Below are 21,512 nucleotides of genomic sequence, written 5' to 3'. Positions count from 1 at the left end.
CTGGTGATGTGGCTCAGTGGGTGAGTGCCCTTGAATTCAACCACCAGTAATGCCCCCCCCAATTCTTTTCAGGCTGGGGGTGTAGCTCAGTGGTAGAGCACTTGCCTGGTATTTTCAAAGCCCTGGTTCCATTCTCCTAGCATCCCTGCCATAAGTAAATTGGGCTGTGGGTATAGCTTGCTGAGTGGTTATGCTGCTTGCCCATGGTATGTAACAAGCATGTGGCTCTGGGTTCAATGCTCACCACCACCACCACCACCAACACACACACACACACACACACACACACACACACACGAGTTGTAAATGAGGCTATTTCTACCTCTGAAGTTAAAATTATTTCTGAAAAATCACTTCTACACAACAAAAACTTCAATTTATTTTGTGTACTATTGAAATACTATGTGATCTTTCCCTTGATTACTACACACACAACTCAGGGTTATCAAGTATAGCCTTCAAATCTAACAAGCAGTAGTCCAAAGTTATCAATCACAGAAGTTTTGGTTTAAGTATACTGTAACTTCTTAGGTCTATGTTTAAAGCACGTTATTTTGCCAACCTTACTATTTATTCAACAATCCCAACAGATGCAATAAGCAGATTTTTCCTTACAATCTCTACTTCATGCCAATCTTAACCTTTCCCATAGGATCAGAATGATTAATGTCAATGTACCTTGTAAGTATTAAAATAGAAACAATTACCTCAAAACAAGAGTATTATACTGTGTACTTTGGATGGATGAATATTTCCTTTAATAGTATAAAATTGTGAGCCTACTGTAGCAACAGAATAGAAATGTGATCATACCTTTTCTTCTGTTATCTGCTTCAGCCTAAAATAATGAGAAACTGAAATCTCAATTAAGGAACCAAACAGGCTATTTTCACTCACACCCCAAACTATACACCGGAGCATTAAACCTGTGTGTTTTAATACAGTTCTCCAATCCCTTATCCAAACTTGAGAGCAGATGTATGAGTTCTAGCCGTCTGTACTTTCATAAAAGGTATATTATATGTACTGTTACATAATGCCACTGGCAACTGTGTGATGATTAATCGAAGTACACGAATTATTTCTGCAGGAAAAAATGCTTAGTCACACTAAGTGCAAAAGGCAGGCATCAATTCTTGTCAGCTTTTACATTCTACTGGATCAACAAAATTTTTATTCAGGTTAAGATTTCAAAATAGTGGATAAGAGATTGTGAATCTGTTTTCTGCCTTTGTATTCACAGTGATAAAAATAAGGTAAGCCAAAAAATGGTTACAACAGAACTTCAGTCTAATACTTTCTGACCTTTTAATACTATTTATGGTATACATACATATATATAACTTGTTTCATTTGTAATTACAAACTTCAGATACAAAGCAAAAAGCCACACATAAGAAATTCACCTTGACCACAGAAACCTGAAAATAGCACCAGCCCTAATGAAGACATTAGACAAAACTGAGAAAAGTTGAGGTTCTAGAATTAATCATATTGAACTCAAGCACTAAAATGGGTTGATTTATGAACATGTGAAATTTATTTAAAGTATAAAACTTAGGGAAAACATTTTAAGTGAGGGAAATATTCACATTCCAAACACCAAGTTAAAAAATATTAGGTTTCAAAATATAATTCAGATCCCAAACAATTAGGAATCAGAAAATTGGTCTTACCTTTTGTTTCCAGTAGGATGTGGGCTGAACAGCAAGGTAGGTTATTCAATCTGATGTTATGAATAGTAATTGCTTCTTAAAGTGCTTTCTTGGTTAGAAAATAAACTATTTATAGATTCCTTACAATATTATAAGGGGACACAGAAGGGAAAAATTCAAGGTAGCCTTTGTAGTTCCAAGAGGGTGTGACTTTCTTCTAATTGCCAATATTGGTAGAGGGTCATTTCCTAGGACTAAAAATAACATTTCTAGTTTCTGTCTGGTCACTGAACTACATAACCTGTGCTCCTCTACCTTTCAAAGTATGCATTAAGTCCTCTCAAATCTTCATTCTTAAGCCTATTTAACAAAGAACACCTTTCTATCTCATTTCAATCTCGGGTTGAAAATTTTAGTACAGCCTCTCATTTAACTTAATAGACAACCTTGAGTAAAGGCCATTTCCATTTTGGTCCTATTTCCAAACATTCAGTGAACATATACGAAACCAGGTTTGTACAAGTGTAGAAGTCTTATCTATTAATAGTATTCTGCACATGAGACTTAAAGCTTCAAAAAGCATGGCATGTATAATTTTTCAGAGTGTTAAAATAGAAAATCTACAATTTTGGCTCATATTTTGAATTCCTACATTACTACTTAATGTAATGAATCTACAAGGAATATTTTTCAAGTAAAATTCTTATTTTGAACCTACTCCTTTCAATCAGGTAATTAATTACATGTGACCTTATACAAATCTCTTTTGCCCATTTCTTCCACTACAAAGATTATGCCTGGCTTTCTCTGTTTTAAATTGTATCACCTGAATAATCCTTTTTAATTCATCTTGCAACTATGATTAGCACCCAAAGAAAAAGTTAAAAGATCTAGCTATTTCTTTTGGGTTGAGAAAAGAGTGGTTTCTTGGTAACTATGAGGAAATCACAAGACCAATAATTTTAAGTAAAACTTCCCTTTCTATACCCAAGGAAGCTGAAACTTTAACATCAAGGGGCTCTTTAGTAAAAGTATTTAAAAAACCCCAAACTTAGAGAATTCTAAAGTTTGGAGACAGAACAAACTATGGTCAAGAAGGGTTTACAGGTGAAGATTCACTCAAATTAGCAGATAAAAACTTTAGTGCACTGTTCACATCTCAAAAAGGAAAGTCATTTTGTTGAGTTCTAATACAACTGTGTTAAAGTTAACATGTACTACTCATTAATTTTAAGATAAGTCTCATTGAGAATCTCAAAGGCTATCTCCAAGCTGATATTTATCAACCAATTTTACACAAACCTGTGTTGTCTAAATGGTCACCAAAATAAGCAGTATCTAAGTTTTAAACCATTTTAGCAAAGTATGCAAAACATCTTTTAGAGACTAGATCATAGCCTTAATTGCCATATTACATAAATTTCTCCCTTATTGTCCCCTTAAGACTGTAACATAAATTAAGATAGCTAATACCATTGAGATAGCCTTTCAAGAACTTTTAATTTACTAACACAAAAGTCAGAATCTTACTAATTTAAGAATTAACTGATAAAAAGAGTTAAAATCTTACATGAAGAGGAAAAAGGACAACCATGCATAGTTTTTTAAAAAATGTTTATTTTTTTCAAAGAAAAACGGCAATAGCCAATTGGAACCTACTTATTCTTCAACTCCAATTTTGTTTTCTTTAAATTTAGAAGTGACTTACTGATTTACTATTTTAAACAAACCCCCCCTTTCCCCTTTAAATGTTTACCATCTACTCGTGCTGAATCCTTCCAAGGAGATTGCTCCAGCGTATATCTCCAGGTCCTCGCTTTGCTCCTTTTACCAAAAAATGCAAAACACAATTCCATCGTGCATCTTAAGGGCTCCAATCGTCAAAAATAGGAAAAAAAAAAAACCTTTGGAATAGCCAATTAAGTTGAATAAAAAAATCCACACGAATGCGGTTTGGTTGGGGCAGGAATCCACTCCTATGTTCCTGGTAATCTGATCCCGCTCCATGAATCCTTGTAATTCATCCTCCCTATCCTATCCACATTATGATTTGAATCCAATGATCCAGCTCCAAGGATTGGGATCCAGTGAGCCCTCTCCAATCCAAACCTTTATAACCAGCAAAACCAAAAAAGAGGAGGCAAAATGTTAGATACTGTAATCAAAAAAGGTTTCTGGGGAATGATGAGTTATGTCTGTCATCAGTTTAACAGATGTACATCAATAACTATCAAATTCCCCAAAACAAGTTTCTGAATGGTGTTCAGATAAATTTTAGAAACTTAATCATCATAGAGACTAATTGGAAGAAGCATTTTATATTTACAGTTCAACTGATAATGCCAACACTTGTTACTGTACAGCGTATTACAGGTTTTGTGGTTGCAAAAAGTTATGTAGTTGAAAAGTTTACTGATATTGTTACCCACCTAAACTAAACTAAATCTAACGCTCCCATCTGCAATTTAATTTGTAAATTAAAGTGTCTTAAACATGAGTCAATTATGAATATTAGTTTAAAGGGGAAGGTGAGACTTAAAAGTACTCCCAACTAGATTATCTACACCAATACATTGGAATTCTATATTTTGCTTTCATTTTGTCTTAAAAAAAATGAAATAGCAACGCTCTTATCAGTCACACAGAGGACATGCAGATTTAGCAGTATTGATATTATACTCTATCTTGTTGGAATTAAAGACACCCTGTACCCACATGTACACCAACAGCAGGTCACACATTAACAGTTGTAACTAAGCACTGTGACAAATTAGCCAGTTCTTCCCACATTAGTCCCTATTAAAACAAAGAAGGGGGGGGAAGGGAGCAAAATAAATTGTTACAAAATGGGCGATGTAATTTTGCCACAATTGCCAAGGTTTAAAGAGCAAAGCAATTGTAGCTAAAGATACCTGCATCAGATGTTTACAAGTTTTGAGATATATATATATATATAAAATCATTTTTAACCCTTGCCTTTTAGTATAAGGTCAATACTGCCAATTTCATCTGTGACAATAGCACTTGGAGTCATACCATTGCCTCCATTATTGATCTGATCCTCCTCAATCCTCCTTTTGACAATCCTAAAATGATTGAAATGTGCTCCACAATCCTTAATCCAAAGCATTCTTAATCCATCTCTTCAGATATGTCTACAGAAAGACACATGAAAAGCAAGATAAACATAAGAACTTCCCCAGGTGAGATAACCACAAACACCCCCCACATCCCAGTTCACACAAACCAGAGCAGAATAGACATTTACACAATATCACAGTCTGAAGAGCATGGAGAGTTAACTAAATTTAAACAATCCTGTCTATGACATCACTTAAAATACAATTTATCAAAGACATGAGGGGAATGTAGATGTTAGGAGCAAGGGGATATTACACAAGAATGCAATTCAACACTTTAGCCCATTCTGAACAAAACAGTTTGAATTAAAAAATGAAAAGATTGTACTGAGTAAAGGAAAACTGTATACAACATGGGTGCTACAAAAAGTGTCACCAATCATCTTATGTACGAGAGCGAGATCTGCTATGACGGGGAGAATAGCGTGGTGATCCTCTGCTTCTCCTTGGGGAGTAACTGCGACTCCTGCTGTTGCTTCTGCTACGGCTTCTGCTACGACTACGGCTTCGAGATCGAGATCTTCCATAACTTGGACTTCTGGGCCCATCAACTTTAACCCGGATGTAGGCAGTTTCTCCCTATTGGATAGACAGAACTTTCCATTGAAAGATCTAAGCTTTCACCTATCTTCAGGCATGCTGATTGAATACAAAGTAACTAAAACCAGATATCTGGTAATTTAGGTGGACGCCTTTGCCTGAATCCTTACCTTCAAATTCCACTGTTAAGACCACTGTATCCAATCTGGCCAAATAAAAGAATAAGTGTATAACCTACCTCATGAGATCTAAACTTAGTGTTATCCAGTTTTCGAACTGCATAGGTCATATCTTCTTTCCGTACAAACTCCACGACACCAGTGCCATCTCGGTAAACATCAGCATAACATACATCACCTGCCTCACGCATGTGATCCTTTAAATCCTGCCAGCTTCCACTTGGAGGCAGTCCTGAAAAAACGATTTTTCCCTTAAAACCAATTACCCTAAGTTTTACGTTAAAACTTATAACATATATTAGAACAAAGATTACTTAAAAATGCTTAATGATTGTACTTAAGTGATTCCAGGTAAAGAGCTGGTAAGATTCTGAGATCCAGAGTCCAAATTTATTTGTAAAGGATCTTCATATTCTAGAACCGCAACCTAATTTGGGCAAATCACCACCACAGTAATCTTTATTTACTAAATTCACCCAAAAACCGAAATAATTTTAAGGCCCAAAATGAACAACGAGCAATTGTTAAACCGGCCATGCAAAGAAAATATCTTAAGTGATTCCTGTCCCTTCCCAACCCACAAGAGTGACATAAGCTCACCAGAGACAACCACTCTGTTTTCAGAACGCCTAGATGGGGGGCCATAGCGGCCTCGGGGAGCTCCGCCACCTCCACCCCCGCCGCCGCCTCGGCCTGTACCACGGCCGCTTCGAGGAAACTCCACCCGCAGACGGTATCCATCGTAATCATAGCCGTCGCGACCATATACCGCGTCTTCCGCATCCCTGCATGATCACAGAAGGCAAAAAGGATGAGAAAAGAGACCCGCGGAAAAAAACTCACTCTGTGGGGAATGAGAGGACCCCGGCACATGCGCACCCACCGTGGAAGAGCCCACATGCGCTGCATAATAGGACCGGCCCCTCCCCCACCCAGAAACACGCTAGGCGCCCGACCACTACACAGTCCTCGGCGCCTCAGTTTCCCGTTCCGGGCCTGCGCGTGAGCTCTAGGGGCGTCCAAGGCACCCAGCCACCAGGGACACCATACCGACTCGGCTCCGTGCTCGACTTCTGCAGGGGCGATATCGTGTCGCCCCAGCCTAAAGGCCCCTCCTTCCCCATTATGTTAAGGCCTCGGAGCCTTTCCCCAAATACTCCGACCTATTTCCTCAAGGCTGCAAGCCCCACGCTGCCTCACCGCGGGTCCTCGAACTCAACGAAGGCGAAGGGCGGTCCTCCACGGCGATTCTTGAGATCGATGTCGCGGATAGCGCCGTATTTATAAAACACGTCCTCAATGTCCTTGGTCCGGATGTCTGGAGGTAAGTTACCCACGTAGATGCGGCAGTCGTTGTTCCCTGCAGGACCACGAATCACACCACCTCCCGACATGGCGGCGACGAAAAGCGCGGACTCGAGAACAGGCCTTCCCACCAAGCCTAGCGCACGGCAGAACGAGCCCGCAGCGGCACCACGTCTCCCGCGGCCCCTCCAAAATGGCGCCTTTATCAGCTCGGCGCACGGATATGGGGGGAGGGAGGAAGAGAAGCGGGAGGAAGCAGCTATTCGACCTCAATACGCACGCGCAAGAGTGTAACGGGTATCGGCGATACGCTCACGCACGCGCAACGTCACCCTCCGCACGAAGGGGAAAAAGTCCCCCGCGTTCCCGGCTTGCGGAGCGATTGGTTATTGGACTGAGCAGCCGTTTGTTGAAAATTATATACAGAAGCCTCGTGAAAGGTGTAATTAATCCCCGCCGGATCTTCAAGCAAGCCAGTTTTCCCAGGAGTGGTCCTCTCTGAAAGCCAATCTGCTCTCGGCAAGGCCTAGGTGAAACCTAGCCTGTAATCTCGTCCCACCATGCTTCGCGACATTAATGGCCTTTGGCGGGAAAGGCTCCGGGGGCGGGACCGGGCGGTTGCTCCGGAAACCAGGGTATCTTCGGAGGTTTCTTCTAGTCCAGTAGCCGGGTTGTAAGTGACTCCATCAAAAGCCCGATCGGAGTCGTACCTTGCCGCCCTTTCTGCGAATAGGTGGTGGTTACTTAGACAGGAGTCCAGTTTAGGTTTCTTTAAAAAATACACCGCTGACCCAACTTCGATTCAGAATTTATATGGCTCAGTTCAGCCGTCTTTCTAGTGGCAGTGGGTCGTACCCTGATTAGTCACTGGTGGCACTAACTAATCATACCGCCCTTCAGGACCCCAGACCCTGCTTCTCTCGGTAATTGTTTCTCATTTATTGCCTGTTGCTGGTCCTAGCGCAGAGGAGAAGCTTGGTGAATGCTTGCCCAGTGAGTTGTGCCTGCTGTCTTCCTCTTTTCTTTCCTTTTTTTTTTTTTTTAAAGAGAGAGAGAGAATTTTTAATATTTATTTTTTAGTTTTTTTTTTGGCGGACAACATCTTTGTTTGTATGTGGTGCTGAGGATCGAACCCGGACAGCATGCATGCCCCGCGAGCACGCTACCGCTTGAGCCACATCCCCAGCCCCTGTCTTCCTCTTTTCAAAGAACACAGAAAGAAAAGGGTGTGTGTGTGTGTGTGAATTCTGAAATTTATTCCTTTTTCAAAGGTTTCCCCTAAAACTTATATACAAGGGGATGCAGAAAGATCCTAAGTTCGAGGCCTGCCTCACAACGTAGCGCGACCCCGTGTCGAAAAATAAAAAAAGAGCTGAAGGTACAGCTTGGTGGTACACCAAGTGCTCCTGGCCCCAATATGACGGGAGGAGGGAGAGTGGGGAAAGAAGGAAGGAAGCTTATATACAAGAGTTTTCAAATGAACAACATGGATGTTTGAGAACTGTTACCATGGCACAGAACTGTGATCTTGTTTGCATTCTGGCTTAGGGAAATAAGAACTTTGCCTTTCTTCCAGAAACGTCTGAAATGTGGAATTTTATATGAAATTATGTGTTTGTTTCGTGCAGCGCTGGGGATTGGACCCAGGTCCTCGTGCATGAAATTGTGGGATTTTTAAATGTTGGTATAATTAATTAAATTAAAAATAAAGTCCTGTAATTTTAAGTATAGTAAAACAGATCTGCGCCTTAAGATGTTTTTTTCATATTGGTATTTACTTACAACTGCCAGTCTCCCCAAGCATGTGAATCAGCTTACAGAGATAACACAAAAAGTTAAAACTTGATGAAGAAATCAGGAGAAAGGGGAAATGGGGTGGAGGGGATCTATTAAAATCTTTTGACTTCCTCTATAGAGATGGACTGCAAATTTGACTATTGTTATCCCAGAAGTAATAGTAAAGAAGGGAACATGAGTGTGTTCAAAATACAAAGTGACTTTGAAGTTAAATATGTTTTCAGGAGAATATATTTTCTATCCTTTTTTTTTTTTTTTTTTGGGGGGGGTGGGGGGGGGTACCTGGGATTGAACTCAGAGGCACTTGACTCAAGTCACTGAGCCACATCCCCAGACTTTTTTTTTTTTTAATAAGTCAGGGTTCACTAAATTGCTGGGGGCCTCTCTCTAAGTTACTGAGGCTGGCTTGGAACTCTATCCTCCTGCCTCAGCCTCTTGAGTTTCTGGGATTACAGGTGTGGATGACTGTGCAGGACTCCAAGAAGAACATATTTTCTTAATTCTAAAACTGTTTAAAATGTATTTTACAATTATATCGCAGTGACGCCAAAATATAAATTCAAATTTGAAATGAGCAGGGATACTTAATATTGGGTCTGGATCCTCAACAGCCCTGTAGAAGCCCTTGGATAATCCCTGAACTCTGTACTGATCTCCAAAATTATATGTATGTGCTGATGTACTTTATCCTGGAAAGAGGATTTGAAAATTTAATCAGCTCTTTAAAGAGATCTATAGATCTCTGAAAGGGACCTTTTTTTTTTTTAAGGGAGAGTGAGAGAGGGGAGAGAGAGAGAGAGGATTTTTAATATTTATTTTTTAGTTCTCGGCGGACACAACATCTTTGTTTGTATGTGGTGCTGAGGATCGAACCCGGGCCGCACGCATGCCAGGCGAGCGCGCTACCGCTTGAGCCACATCCCCAGCCCTGAAAGGGACCTTTGAAAATTTTAGGGGAAGGATAGATTATCTACCCTTCAGACCATCCTTAAGTGATATTTATGAGGCTGGACTTTTAAAAAAGGGCGGGGATGGGGGGGACTGGGGTTGTGGCTCAGTGGTGGAGCACTTGCCTAGTATGTGTGAGGCACTGGGTTGATTCTAAGCAATGCATATAAATAAATTAATAAGATAAAAAGGTCCATCAACGTTTTATACACACACGCGCACACACACACACACACACACAATTTCTTAAAATATAAGAAGCTGCCAAAAAAAAAAAAAGAGAGAGAGAGACACTATTTCAATAATCATTCACTTTCTAGCACTGTCCCATTCAGTTAGTGGCAGAAAAGATGAGATTTTAAAAAACAGTTTTAGCCACTCTTGTGTTGATTCCTTCATTCAGCGGTTACTTGCTAGGCACATTTTCTTTCTTTCTTTTTTTTTTAATATTTTAATTGAGATTAGATATCTTCAGACTCCTGTTGATTCATGCTAAATCAATTATAACTGAAGTGATTTAAACATGGATGCTTTTGATTTGAAGCTATTTTCATTCCAGAAAAATAAAGAGAATCATGAATTCACTGTGATAAATTCTTTTCTAATTTAATGCATTCACTTATTATTTTGTTCACTTCAGAGGGATAACTTTATAATAGAGTAAGTAGGATATTCTTGTTTCTCTATTTGTGTCTCTATTTGAATGTAATGGTAGGATAGGCCCTGGAGTGGACAGTGAGGTCATTTGTGGCAGGAACAGTGGCTCTTTATCAGGGTCTCCCAGGATGGTATTAGCTTGATAATTATTATAGTTAAGAATGTGATTTTTTTGCTATCAGTACCTCAGAGTTGATTAACATGCTTGTAATCCAGCAACTTTTGAGGCAGGAGGATCCAAAGGTCAAGGCCAACTTCAGCAGCTTAATGAGAACCTAAACAACTTATACCCTGTCTCAAAAAATAAAAAGGGTTGGGACCAACCAACCTCAGAAACATAGTGAGGACCTAAGCAACTTAGCAAGGCCCTGTCTTAAAAAATGAAAAGGGCTGGGGATGTGATTCAGTTACAAAGCACCCCTGGGATTAAAAAAAAAAAAAAAAAAGTGTTGAAAGCAGATAAACTGGGAATCAGAACAAAATGAGGTGAATCATTTTGAGGGATATTTTGTTCAGATCATGGTGTGAGGCCCCAAAGCAATATAGCTCTCCAAGACAGAAAAACTAGTGCTCTGTGGATTTTGTGTCTGTTTCCTGGACAACACTGGGTAAAACTGGCAATTCTCATTCCACAGACTAATCTACATACTTTCTCTAAAGAGTGTACTAGATGATTGTTTGGGTTTTTACCAACTGAACTGCAGACACTTCCAGTTTTGCTTCCTGAGATTGCATTCACAATTAGAGTTTGGGTAGGAAGGGGGTTCTATACTCCTCAGTTATACCATGCACAAGCAGTTTTATGGATTGCTCCACAACCAACTTAATTATAAGATTTTAGGAGGTTTATTCTCAGAAGCTACCTTATTTTCAACATTGTTGCTATTTATGAAAAGTTACTTCCCCCAAAGGAAACATTTAAAATGCTTTCCATTCTATCTGGTATTTACTAGAGTCTGCACCATACTTTACTCTGGAAATGATTACTTGAGGCTGGGTGAGGGGTGGAGTTCAAAGAATTATTTATTGTAAAGGTTGAAATCACAAGACCCAATTTTCCAGCAATTTGCTTAACCCTGAAACCTTTATATTTGGGGTGATAATTACACAACTCTGAATATACTAAAAAATCAGTGAATTGTATACTTAAAACAAGTAATTGTAAATTATAACTCAATAAAACTTTTTTGAAAATGTATCTCTACAATCAGCCAAATTGCTTCCCACTACCATTCCTGCAAAGGCATTACTGGGGATACACTGAAATATGGGTTTTCAAATTTGGAAATGCTGTTTTCAACTTTTTTTTTTTTTTTTTTTTTGATGCCGGGATTGAAAACAGGGGTGTTAACCACTGAGCCACATCCCAGTCATTTTTTATATTTTATATAGAGAACAGGTTCTTGCTGAGTTGCTGAAGCTAGCTTTGAACTCGAAATACTCCTGTCTCAGCTTCCCAAGCAATTGGGATTACAGGCATGTGCCTGTTATGCTCGAATTCGGGACCCCCAAAAGACCACCAGAGACCAAGATCAATGTAAGCAGCAAAGAGGTGTTTATTGCGAGCTACTTTGGTCCTCCTCGCGTGCACACAGCAACTGGTGACGCTGAAAGGCCTGAGCCCAGGGTTTGCAGCAGTTTTATACAGTCTTTGGGGAAGGCAAGGGACTTCACATACATCCTAGCATCTCTTAGCAAATCATCACACACCACGGGAAAATCATAAAACAACTCTAAAACATGATTAGCACAGTCACTGGCGGGAACATGTTGGGTAAGAGTGATTGGTTAGTACAAGAGGGGGATTCGTTTGAACTGATTGGTTTAAGCCATGAGGGGAGTACTTGCTGAACTACATGGTTTCCCAACAAGTTATCAACCACCATAAACTACTGGGAGGGTCATCTGACATCCCAGGTATTTTCCCTGTCTCATGCTAATTGGTGGTTGCTAGGGGGTTGCTATGGGTCCTCACCTAGCCTGACTGAGTCTGGGACACCTGGCTCTGAAGATCTCTCCTATTATTTGTAGATAAACAACTCAGCAGGGTGGTATGTGCCTAGGAATGCTCTGTGGGTCTTTCCAAGGTCAAGGGTCATGCCCCCTTCCTTGGACAGGCTTTGCTCTGAGGTAGAGGCTGGCTTTTCATGCCAAAGTGCCCCACTCAACATTTTTTTTGTGTGTGTGTGTGTGTGCCTGTCTTTACTATCCTCTGGAAATAAATACATCTGTCATTTTTAGTAGTAGGTGAAGACATGTTTGTTTGTTTGTTTTGTGGTACTGAGAATTGAACCCAGGGACAGTTTCCCTCTGAGCTACACCCCCAGCCCTTTTTATTTAAGACAAGATCTGACTAAATTGCTCAGGCTGGTCTTCAATTTCCCATCCTGCCCAGCCTGCTAAATTGCTGGGATTACATGTCTGTAGCACCATGCCTGGCTAAGAGTCACTTAAAGGGTTAGGAATACTTGAGTCCACTGTGTAGGGGAGTTTACTCCTGAAAGAATTTGGCTGCATAATTCTCTGTTCCTATCCTCTACTTATATTGGTGACATTCTCTGAAAAGGAACGACATTTTTCAAACATTGGAGAAACATCTAAAGAATATATTTTGTGATATGAAGATTATATGAAAATAAAATGTCAGTGTCCACTAATTTTTTATTAATTTAATTAATTTATTTTATTTATATGTCTTATATCCTTAGTAAATTATGTTGAGAATGTATTAATAATTCCATTTATTTATTTATTTATCTTTATTTTTATGTGGTGCTGAGGCTCAAATCCAGTGCCTCACTTATGCTAGGTGAGTGCTCTACCTCTGAGCCACAACCCCAGCTCCCAATAATTCCCTTTATTACCAGTATATTCTCTGTTAAAATGAATATTATTGACTACTGACTGATCTTTGAAAAAGGTAGGACAGAAGATGAGCAGAATGTTGTTTCCATGGGAACTTCTTCATGTTGCTGTCAATGGATAGACACAATGAGTGCATGAATTGTTTTTCATTGCAAAGTATAATAAAAGTAAGCCAGTTTTAAACCCAAATAATACAGTTTTGATCATTTTATTTTTACTTTGGACTGGCTTCCCTCATTCTTTGATACTTCTTATTTTAGCTAATTCTTCCCATTTTCATTGTCATAGTAATGATAGCAATAGGATGTGATTTCCCTAGAAAATAACTTTTTTTTTTTTGCCGGGAGGAGCTGGGGCTGTGGCTCAGGGGTAGTGCACTTACCTGGTATGTGTGAGGCACCGGGTTCGATTCTCGGCACAATAAATAAATAAATAAATAAACAAACAAACAAATAAAAATCGCTTTAAATGATGTTTTACAAACTGGGCGTGTCACCTGTAATCCCAGTGACTCCCAAGTCTGAGGCAAGAGGATTGCAATTTTGAGGCCAACTTCAGCAGTGCCCTAAACAACTTAGTGAAAGCTTGTCTCAAAATAAAAAATTTAACTGGGTGTGGTGGTTAACGCCTGTAATCCCAGCAGCTCTGCGCTCAGGAGGCAGAGACAGGCTCTGCCTCAGCAGCAGGGAGGCGTTAAGCAACTCAGGAGACCCTGTCTCTAATAAAAAATACAAAATTGGGCTGGGGGTGTGGCTCAGTGGTTGAGTGCCCCTGAGTTCAATCCTTGGTACCCAAAATAAATAAATAAATAAATTTCGAAAAATAAATAAACGAAAAATTTTACAAGGGCTGGGATTTAGCTCAGTGGTAAAGGCTTTAATCTACAGTACAAAAAGAAAAAGTAAGAAAGTATGTTGTATTACAAAAGTAGTACATATATTTCCTTTTTTTTTTTTTTTACTGTAACTCCCACTTCCCTCTTCATGTTTGGTTCTTTCTCTTAAAAAAAAAACTCCATATTATACACTTCCTAATTGGAGTAAGTGGATCTTTTAAGGTATTACATAGAAAATATAGCAGACAGCTTTATTTGCCAAAAATCCTACCTTTCTATTTTTGGAGTACTGAACTAGGGGTGGAGCCCAGGACATCATACACTCTAGCAAGTGTTCTACTACTGAATTACATCCCCAGCCCTCTTTATTTTTTATTTTGGGATGAGGTCTCACTAAGTTGCTGAGGCTAGTCTGGAACTTGTAATCCTCCTGCCTCAGTCTTCCAGGTCCCTGGGATTCCAGGCATATGACACTGCACTCCACTCTTGTAACTTATTTTTATGGTGAAACTCCAAAAAAGTGTTAGGTTTTTTTGTTGTGGTTGTTTGTTTGTTTGTTTTGTGGTGCTGTGGATTGGACCCAGGGCCTTGTGCATGCAAGGCAAGCACTCTATCAACTGAGCTATATCCCCAGCCCAGTGTTAGCTATTTTTAGAGGTTGTAATAGTGGTGTTATGTTCATACTGCTGCCTGTGTATTCGAAAATTAATTTCAATAAAATTCTTGGAAGTTTTGAAAGTGTGACTTTTTTCCCTCTTTCTTGCTTTTGTTAAATGCATGTGTGCATGTATGCATGTGTGTGTGCACATGTGTGTATTTTTGTGGTACTGGGGATCAAACCCAGGGCCTTCTTTTTTTTTTTTTTTTTTTTTTTTTTTTTGTCTTTTTTGCTGTGCTTGAGATTGAACCCAGGGCCTTGTGCATTCTAAGGCAGGCACTCTGCTTTTAGGCTCTATGCTCAGCCCCTTATTTTAAATGTATCTCAGATTAGGTGAGCTAAAATTTCTCAGAATTACTTTTCTAAATTTGTTTACAGAAGCTACTCGAGAGCCATGGGGTCAGCATAGACTTCTGGCCCATGACCTGTTTTTGTAATGCCCATGAGTTAGGGATGTTATTTACATTTTTCAAACATTGGAGAAACATCTAAAGAATATATTTTGTGATATGAAGATTACACGAAAATAAAATTTCAGTGTCCACTAAGTTTTTTTTGGATCCAGCCATACTTCCTTATTTGCATATTGTTTAGGACTGGTTTTAAGCAACAAAGGCAGACTTAAGCAGTGGCATCATAGACTCTGTGGTCCACAAACCTAAAATATTTGCCATCTGGCCTTTATAGAAAAGGTTTGCTGCCCCCTACCAAGAAGGAAATCACCTGCTTTTGTAATATTTGCTTGACCTAATTTAAATATTCAGTTTTGTCATGCCCCCCACCTCTTGTATTTGTCATGGGTAATATATCATTATTAGTTGTAAACATAAGTAATACTTTTTCAAATGACATATTGCTTATATGTGCTTCCCCAGCCACCACTATAGGTAATAAGATACTGAGAACTGGTGATAATAAACTCTCCTGCCATCTGCCCAGCCCAGAAATAGAGGTATTGCTCTGCTCTAATTGGTTGCATTTTTTTGTAGTCTACTTGATTCAAAATTGTCCAGCATTTGTAAGAGTACAAGTTTCTATTACATTCTTGCATCGAAACAATACTGCACACTTCAGTCCATAATAATTTTTGTTTTAAATACATATTTATTAATGTCCACTCAGTATGGAATTTTCAGGTGAAATTTCCAAATTTGCAGGCTTTTTTTTTTTTTTTGGTACCAGAGATTCAATTCAGGGGCACTTTACCCCTGGGCCACATTCCTAGCCCTATTGTGTATTTTATTTAGAGACAGGAGCTCACTGAATTGTTAGCACCTCACTGTTGAAGGGGCTAGCTTTGAATTCATGATCCTCCTGTCTCAGCCTCCTAAACCGCTGGGATTATAGATAGGTGTGTGCCACTGCGCCCAGCTGCAGATTGTTTTTCTATGGTTCTGAGATCACTTATTTTCAGATTGGTGCTGGTACCACCACACTGGACGTAGTGGGTTACTAGATGTGCATACCTGTGCAGTCTACAGTCCAGATCCATCTCCTTCTTTCTTTGTTTTCCATCTGCCTCCACATGGTCAGGGCTATTCTGCCTCATGAACTGCAGTTCCCTCTAAATTCATGTCTGTAGAATTCAGATTACAGGGGAGAAAAGTTCTTTCCTTTGGATCTAATTCTCCATTTCCTATCTTGGTATCTACCTTCACATAGGATGACTGAGAGTGAGAAATTTTGCCTTTATAAGATTGTCCTCTCTTTTCTGCAGAGCTAAAACCTTTCCCTCTGCTCCTAACAGAACAATTTTGTCACATCATAATGGGCCAACATTGTTATATTTTTCAGAGTCTACATTGTTCACTGTTAACACCATATGCTAGATATCATCAATACATAGTCACAGTTGAACTTTGCCTGCCAAACAAGGTCCAGTAGTACCATTTTTCCTTTTCCAGCCCTATTTCCCCTAGTTAACAGTGAAAAGTCTGAATACCCCTTATATGGTCTTTTAGATCTCAGTTTCTGGTATAGTGCAAGCAACAGCTTAAACAAGAATATACACATTCCCATAAAATATATTTACATCCATCCATACAAAGACAAGAAATATATCTATACATTCCCAGTCTCCCACAGTAACTGCAAAGGCAAAGCTTGCCTTCACCAAAACAACTTACATGCCCAAGTAATTGACAGCCTCCCAAACTCAAATATTTTTCTTTTTCTTAATTTTTTTTTTTTTTAGTTTTCGGCGGACACAACATCTTTGTTTGTATGTGGTGCTGAGGATCGAACCCCGGCCGCACGCATGCCAGGCGAGCGCTCTACTGCTTGAGCCACATCCCCAGCCCCTCAAATATTTTTCTTTCTTAATAATTTTTTCCCAAGATGAATGAGTGTTGCTTTAAATTTGTTCAAATAAAGGACCCCTTTATGTAGACTATCTAACCAAAGGAAACAGTCTGCTGTAAATGATTGTTCAGCTTCTACCTCTGTAGCTAAAATAACTTTATCACCCTAATATATGTTTTCCTCACTTCAACTAAATCCAGGTTTTAAAATGCCAGTATTGGCATTTCTTCCTGGGTTTCTTGTTAGTGTTATGTCACAATGTCACAATTGTAAAAAGTTTCCAAATTATTTTGCAGATATATATATGAATATCTGGGGCTATAGTTACATTTCTTATCTGACAATGTAGTCTTAAACTACTCAGTTGCCCTTAAGAAAATATAGTTCTGAGGATATTTGTGCAAGAATTTGTGTTCAGCTATTCGAGTGCCAAAGTCATACCCCAACAGATTCACTCATTGTTTTGTCTTCAGAACTTCAGTCATTTTTGTACTTTGTCAAAATGAAAATAAATATTTGTTTGGGGATGGTATCAATTAATAGAGGTTCTTACCAGGTGTGGTTGGCACTGTAATAAGTTATTATAGCACTTTCCAAGATTTATACCACTACAAATGCTGTTGTCAGCTAGTCTGTGTTGGATAAGCCTGCAATAATAAACAACCTCCCAAATCTCAGGGACTTAACAAAACAACTCAGGTTTACTTCTTGCTTATGTTTCATATTGACAGCCATAGGATGGTGCAAGACTCTGCTCTGTGTATCTTATCTTATCACTAAAAGGCATATAATAGTGTTGTGGAAAGATGGACTTTGAATAAGAAGGATTTGGGTTTAAATTCCCTAAATCATTTCTTAACTATGTAATCTTGCACAACTCCCTTAACTACTTAAGCCTCTGTTTCTTCTTATGGGGATAATAATAACACTTCTAGGGCTGTTGGAAGACTAAATAACATGGAAATCAACTAGTTGTAGAGTGCCCTGCACATAGAAATTCTCAGTAATGAGCGGTGATTCTCATTCAGTCTCTGAAAACCTTTACTCTTAGTTTTCCAACATTAGCTTTAGACTGTGGTCTACTTTATTCTTGAGGAAGAAATGAGAAGTAAAACTCTAGTTAGTCTGCTTTAAGACCAATTTGATATTGTGGATAAATAACAGTGGAAAAGAAGTTTAAGTTCTTGCCTGAACTAAGGGGTTTTTGTTTGTTTGTTTTGGTACTGGGGATTAAACCCAGGAGTGCTTTACCACTGAGCTATAGCTTCAACACTTTTTTATTTTTTATTTTTGGAATGAGGTCTCACTATGTTGCTGATTTGGATCTTGAACTTACAGTCTTCCTGCCTCAGCCTTCTGATTTGCTAAAATTACAGGTATGCATCACTGCACTGGCTCTGGACCCAGGTTTTTGTTTTATGTGATCTTCAAGAGGGTAAATATGGCCTAGAAAGAAAAAATTAAGTTGCAAAGTTCCCTCTATGTATCACCTAGGGAAACGGATCATAAAGGACCCAGCCTCTGATGCTGCCTTAAAACTGCAGGAAATATAATGTAATTCTTTTGCCTCCTACATTTTCAAAGAATATCTCTATAATGGAAAAGTGTTAAAACCTCCTGGTTAATGCTTTTCTCTGTTGCTTAGAGCTTATCTAGATGTTTTTAACAACCAAGTATTTGGACACAACTCAGTTTTTCCCTTATCTCTCTGGTGTGCTGAGCTGCACCTATTCTTGGAAAAGTAGATTTTGGAGTTAAGCAGATTTGGCTCTGAATCCTGACACCTCTACTTAACTAATTGTATTATCCTGAACATCTAAATTAATGTCCTTTTATTCATTGGTTTATTTTCTCTCATTCAGAACATATCAAGCATTCTCTCAATCCCAGAACTAGGCTAAACTTAGGAGTACAAAGTAAAACCATGACACCTGCCCAGGAGAACTTGCCCTTGGTCTACCATAGTATCCTACAAAGGTTCCTGATCACTCATGCCACAAGTAAAATATTTTTTGAGCACAAAGCCCTTGTCAATGTAATTTTTATACATTACATACATGGACTTCCACACTATTGTGTATATAATACAACATCTGATTAAGAAAATAGTAGCACCTCACATGCCACCAGAGTGTATAGATCCTATTTTAGAGGCTACTAATCAGGTGATAAGCTATTCTGAACCACACTTTCCTCATCATTAAAACTGTGATGCTGAAAGCCTTTGCATAGTATGGTCTTAGTCCTTTGCACTGCAATAACCAAATACTGCAGACTGGGTAATTTAAAAACAATAGAAATACTTTTCTCATAGTTTTGGAGGTTAAGCCCAAGATCAATGTGCCACCTGGTTAGTATCTAGTTAGGGCTGCTTTCTGCTTACACAATGGCACTTGTTGCTCCATCTTCCCAAGGGGATGAACTCCATGTCCTTACACAGTGGAAAAGATGGAAGGGCAAACCTGCCTTCTCAAGGAAAATGTGTAACAAGAGAGAGAATAAAGCAAACATTGGAAAAAGAAGGTCCACAGAAAACAGACATTATGTGGGGAACAGGATAAATCTTCAAAGAGACTACAATTAACAGCTACCAAAAGATAAAAGATAATGTGTACACACATACACACACAAGTATGCACATGTGTATGAAACAAGGAACAGGAAGGAAATTCAAAATTAAAATATTGAATTAAAACTTTTCTAAACTGAAGAGTGGAAGGTAAGATCAAGGAAACCTCTCAGAAATCAGAATAGAAAAGAAAATGACAGGAAAAGATAAGAAAATCAGATTAATATAAAAAGTTTAAAAACTGGCCAAGGACATAGCTTAGTGGTACAGCATTGGCCTAGCATGTGTGAGGTCCTGGGTTCAATCCCCAGAACCTGCCCCCCAACACACACACACACACACACACACACACACACACACACACACACTCACCAAGTTTCTGAGTGCTTCAAAAAGGCAGAACAATGGGGAGAAATTTTCAAAGAGATGGCATAAGAATATTTTCCAGAATTAAAGGACACAAGTATTCAAATTGATAAGGCCTAGCACCATGAACAAAAAGAAGATCCTCACCAAATTACATCATTGTGAAATTTTAGAATACCAAGGATAAAGAAAATATCCTAAAGCCTTTAAGGAGCCATGCATGGTGGTACTCACCTGTATTACCAGGGGCTTGGGAGGCTGAGACAGGAGGATTATGAGATCAAAGCCAGCCTCAGCAACTTAATGAGGCCCTAACAACTCATCATTTTTTTGTATATGTGGTGTTGGGATTACAACCCAGGGCCTTGTGCATGCAAAGCAAGGACTCTACCAACTGAGCTATATCCCCAGCCCTGCTAAGCAACTCAAAATAAAAAATAAAAAACAGGCTGGAGATGTGGTTCAGTGGTTAAGCAACCCTGGGTTCAATCCCTAGTACAAAAAAAAAAAAAAAAAATTAGCCTTTAAGGAAAAAAATAGGTCACATACAAAAATGAAATCCAGTAATCAGAAATTTCAGATCTCTAAAGTTTTTATTCAATTAATTATTCAAATAAATTATTATTTCAAATAATCAAATTTCTCATTAACAATGCTGGAACCTGCATGGTGACATCTCTAATCCCAGCAGTTTGAGAGGCTGAGGCAGGAGGATCATTTTGAGTTGGAAGCCAGCCTCAGCAAAAGCGAGGTGCTAAGCAACTCAGTGAGAACTTGTCTCTAAATAAAATACAAAACAGGACTGGGATGTGGCTCAGTGGTCAAGTGCCCCCAAGTTCAATCCCTGGTATATACCTCCCCACCCCCCCAAAAGAATAACAGTGTTGGAGGTTAGAAGCAACAACAGTGAAGCAATTTCTTTACAATTTTTCTTTTTTATATATATTTATTTTTTTAGGTGTAGATGGACACAACACAATGCCTTTATTTTTATGTGGTGCTGAGGATCGAACCCAGGTCCCACCCGTGTTAGGGGAGCGCTCTACCACTGAGCCACAATCCCAGCCCCTTCTTTACATTTTTTGAGTGAATATTATTTCCAGTGTTGAGTTCTATACCCAGCCAAACTCTCAATTGTGAGAGTTTTCAGTGTGTACTGTTCACTATTTCTCAGGAGGCCACTGGAAGATATGTTCCAGTAAATAAAGAAGTAAACCAAGAAAAAGGAAAACACTGGATTTAGGGAACAGGCCATATATATAGATGGGGGGGGGGGATTTCTAGGATGACATCAAAGAGCAGACCCAGTGAGACAATTCTGCAGCTGCTTTAGAGGACAGCTGGCCTAAATTGGTGGAAAACTGCAGATATGGTATTTCTAGGATGGGAAAAGAGAACTAACAGATCATTTGACAAAGTTAACCCTGTAAAACCGGCATTGAAACATTTCAATTTGGGGAGCATTACAAGATTTAACTGTAAGTTCAAAGAAATTTAAGTGCACATAAATGAGATTGGTACAGTTGCATCACGGACTCAGCAATTAGAAGAAATGAACAATCACCAACTTGATGACAAATGCCTGTAATCCCAGTGGCTCCAGAGGTTAAGGCAGGAGGATCCCAAGTTCAAGGACAATCTGAGCAATTTATCAAGACCCTGTCCCAAAATTAAAAAATATAAATGGCTAGGGATGT

At 39.1% G+C, this 21,512-nt stretch overlaps 1 protein-coding gene across 2 annotated transcripts; it reads right to left on the bottom strand.

The window, feature by feature from the left end:
* Positions 1-3,252: 3,252 nt before the first annotated feature.
* SRSF1 (serine and arginine rich splicing factor 1) lies at positions 3,253-7,053 on the bottom strand. 2 transcript variants are annotated; one of them, XR_014019409.1, is made up of 5 exons: positions 6,715-7,053; positions 6,115-6,299; positions 5,574-5,746; positions 4,692-5,374; positions 3,253-3,764 (listed from the first exon to the last, which is right to left on the bottom strand). XR_014019409.1 is itself a non-coding variant. In XM_081271870.1 (4 exons), the coding sequence occupies exons 1-4, from the start codon at positions 6,906-6,908 to the stop codon at positions 5,180-5,182; spliced, it is 747 nt and encodes a 248-aa protein (XP_081127996.1). In that variant the 5' UTR covers positions 6,909-7,053; the 3' UTR covers positions 3,253-5,179. The 2 variants fall into 2 exon arrangements, 1 of the variants encoding a protein (XP_081127996.1); XM_081271870.1 differs by having other exon boundaries at positions 3,253-5,374.
* Between the last annotated feature and the right edge of the window lie 14,459 nt (positions 7,054-21,512).

This window comes from Spermophilus citellus (genome assembly GCF_964194105.1).
Source record: "Spermophilus citellus genome assembly, chromosome: 17".
In the NCBI taxonomy this organism is placed as follows: Eukaryota; Metazoa; Chordata; class Mammalia; order Rodentia; family Sciuridae; genus Spermophilus; species Spermophilus citellus.
This window is presented reverse-complemented; position numbering and strand designations above follow the sequence as displayed.

Excerpts from the sequence above, each read along its gene's own strand:
- SRSF1 (XM_081271870.1), bottom strand. The coding sequence starts at position 6,908 with ATGTCGGGAGGTGGTGTGATTCGTGGTCCTGCAGGGAACAACGACTGC. Across the intron at positions 6,300-6,714 it reads GTTGAGTTCGAGGACCCGCG|GGATGCGGAAGACGCGGTAT; the intron begins GTGAGGCAGCGT and ends GTGATCATGCAG. Across the intron at positions 5,747-6,114 it reads AAACAGAGTGGTTGTCTCTG|GACTGCCTCCAAGTGGAAGC; the intron begins GTGAGCTTATGT and ends TCGTTTTTTCAG.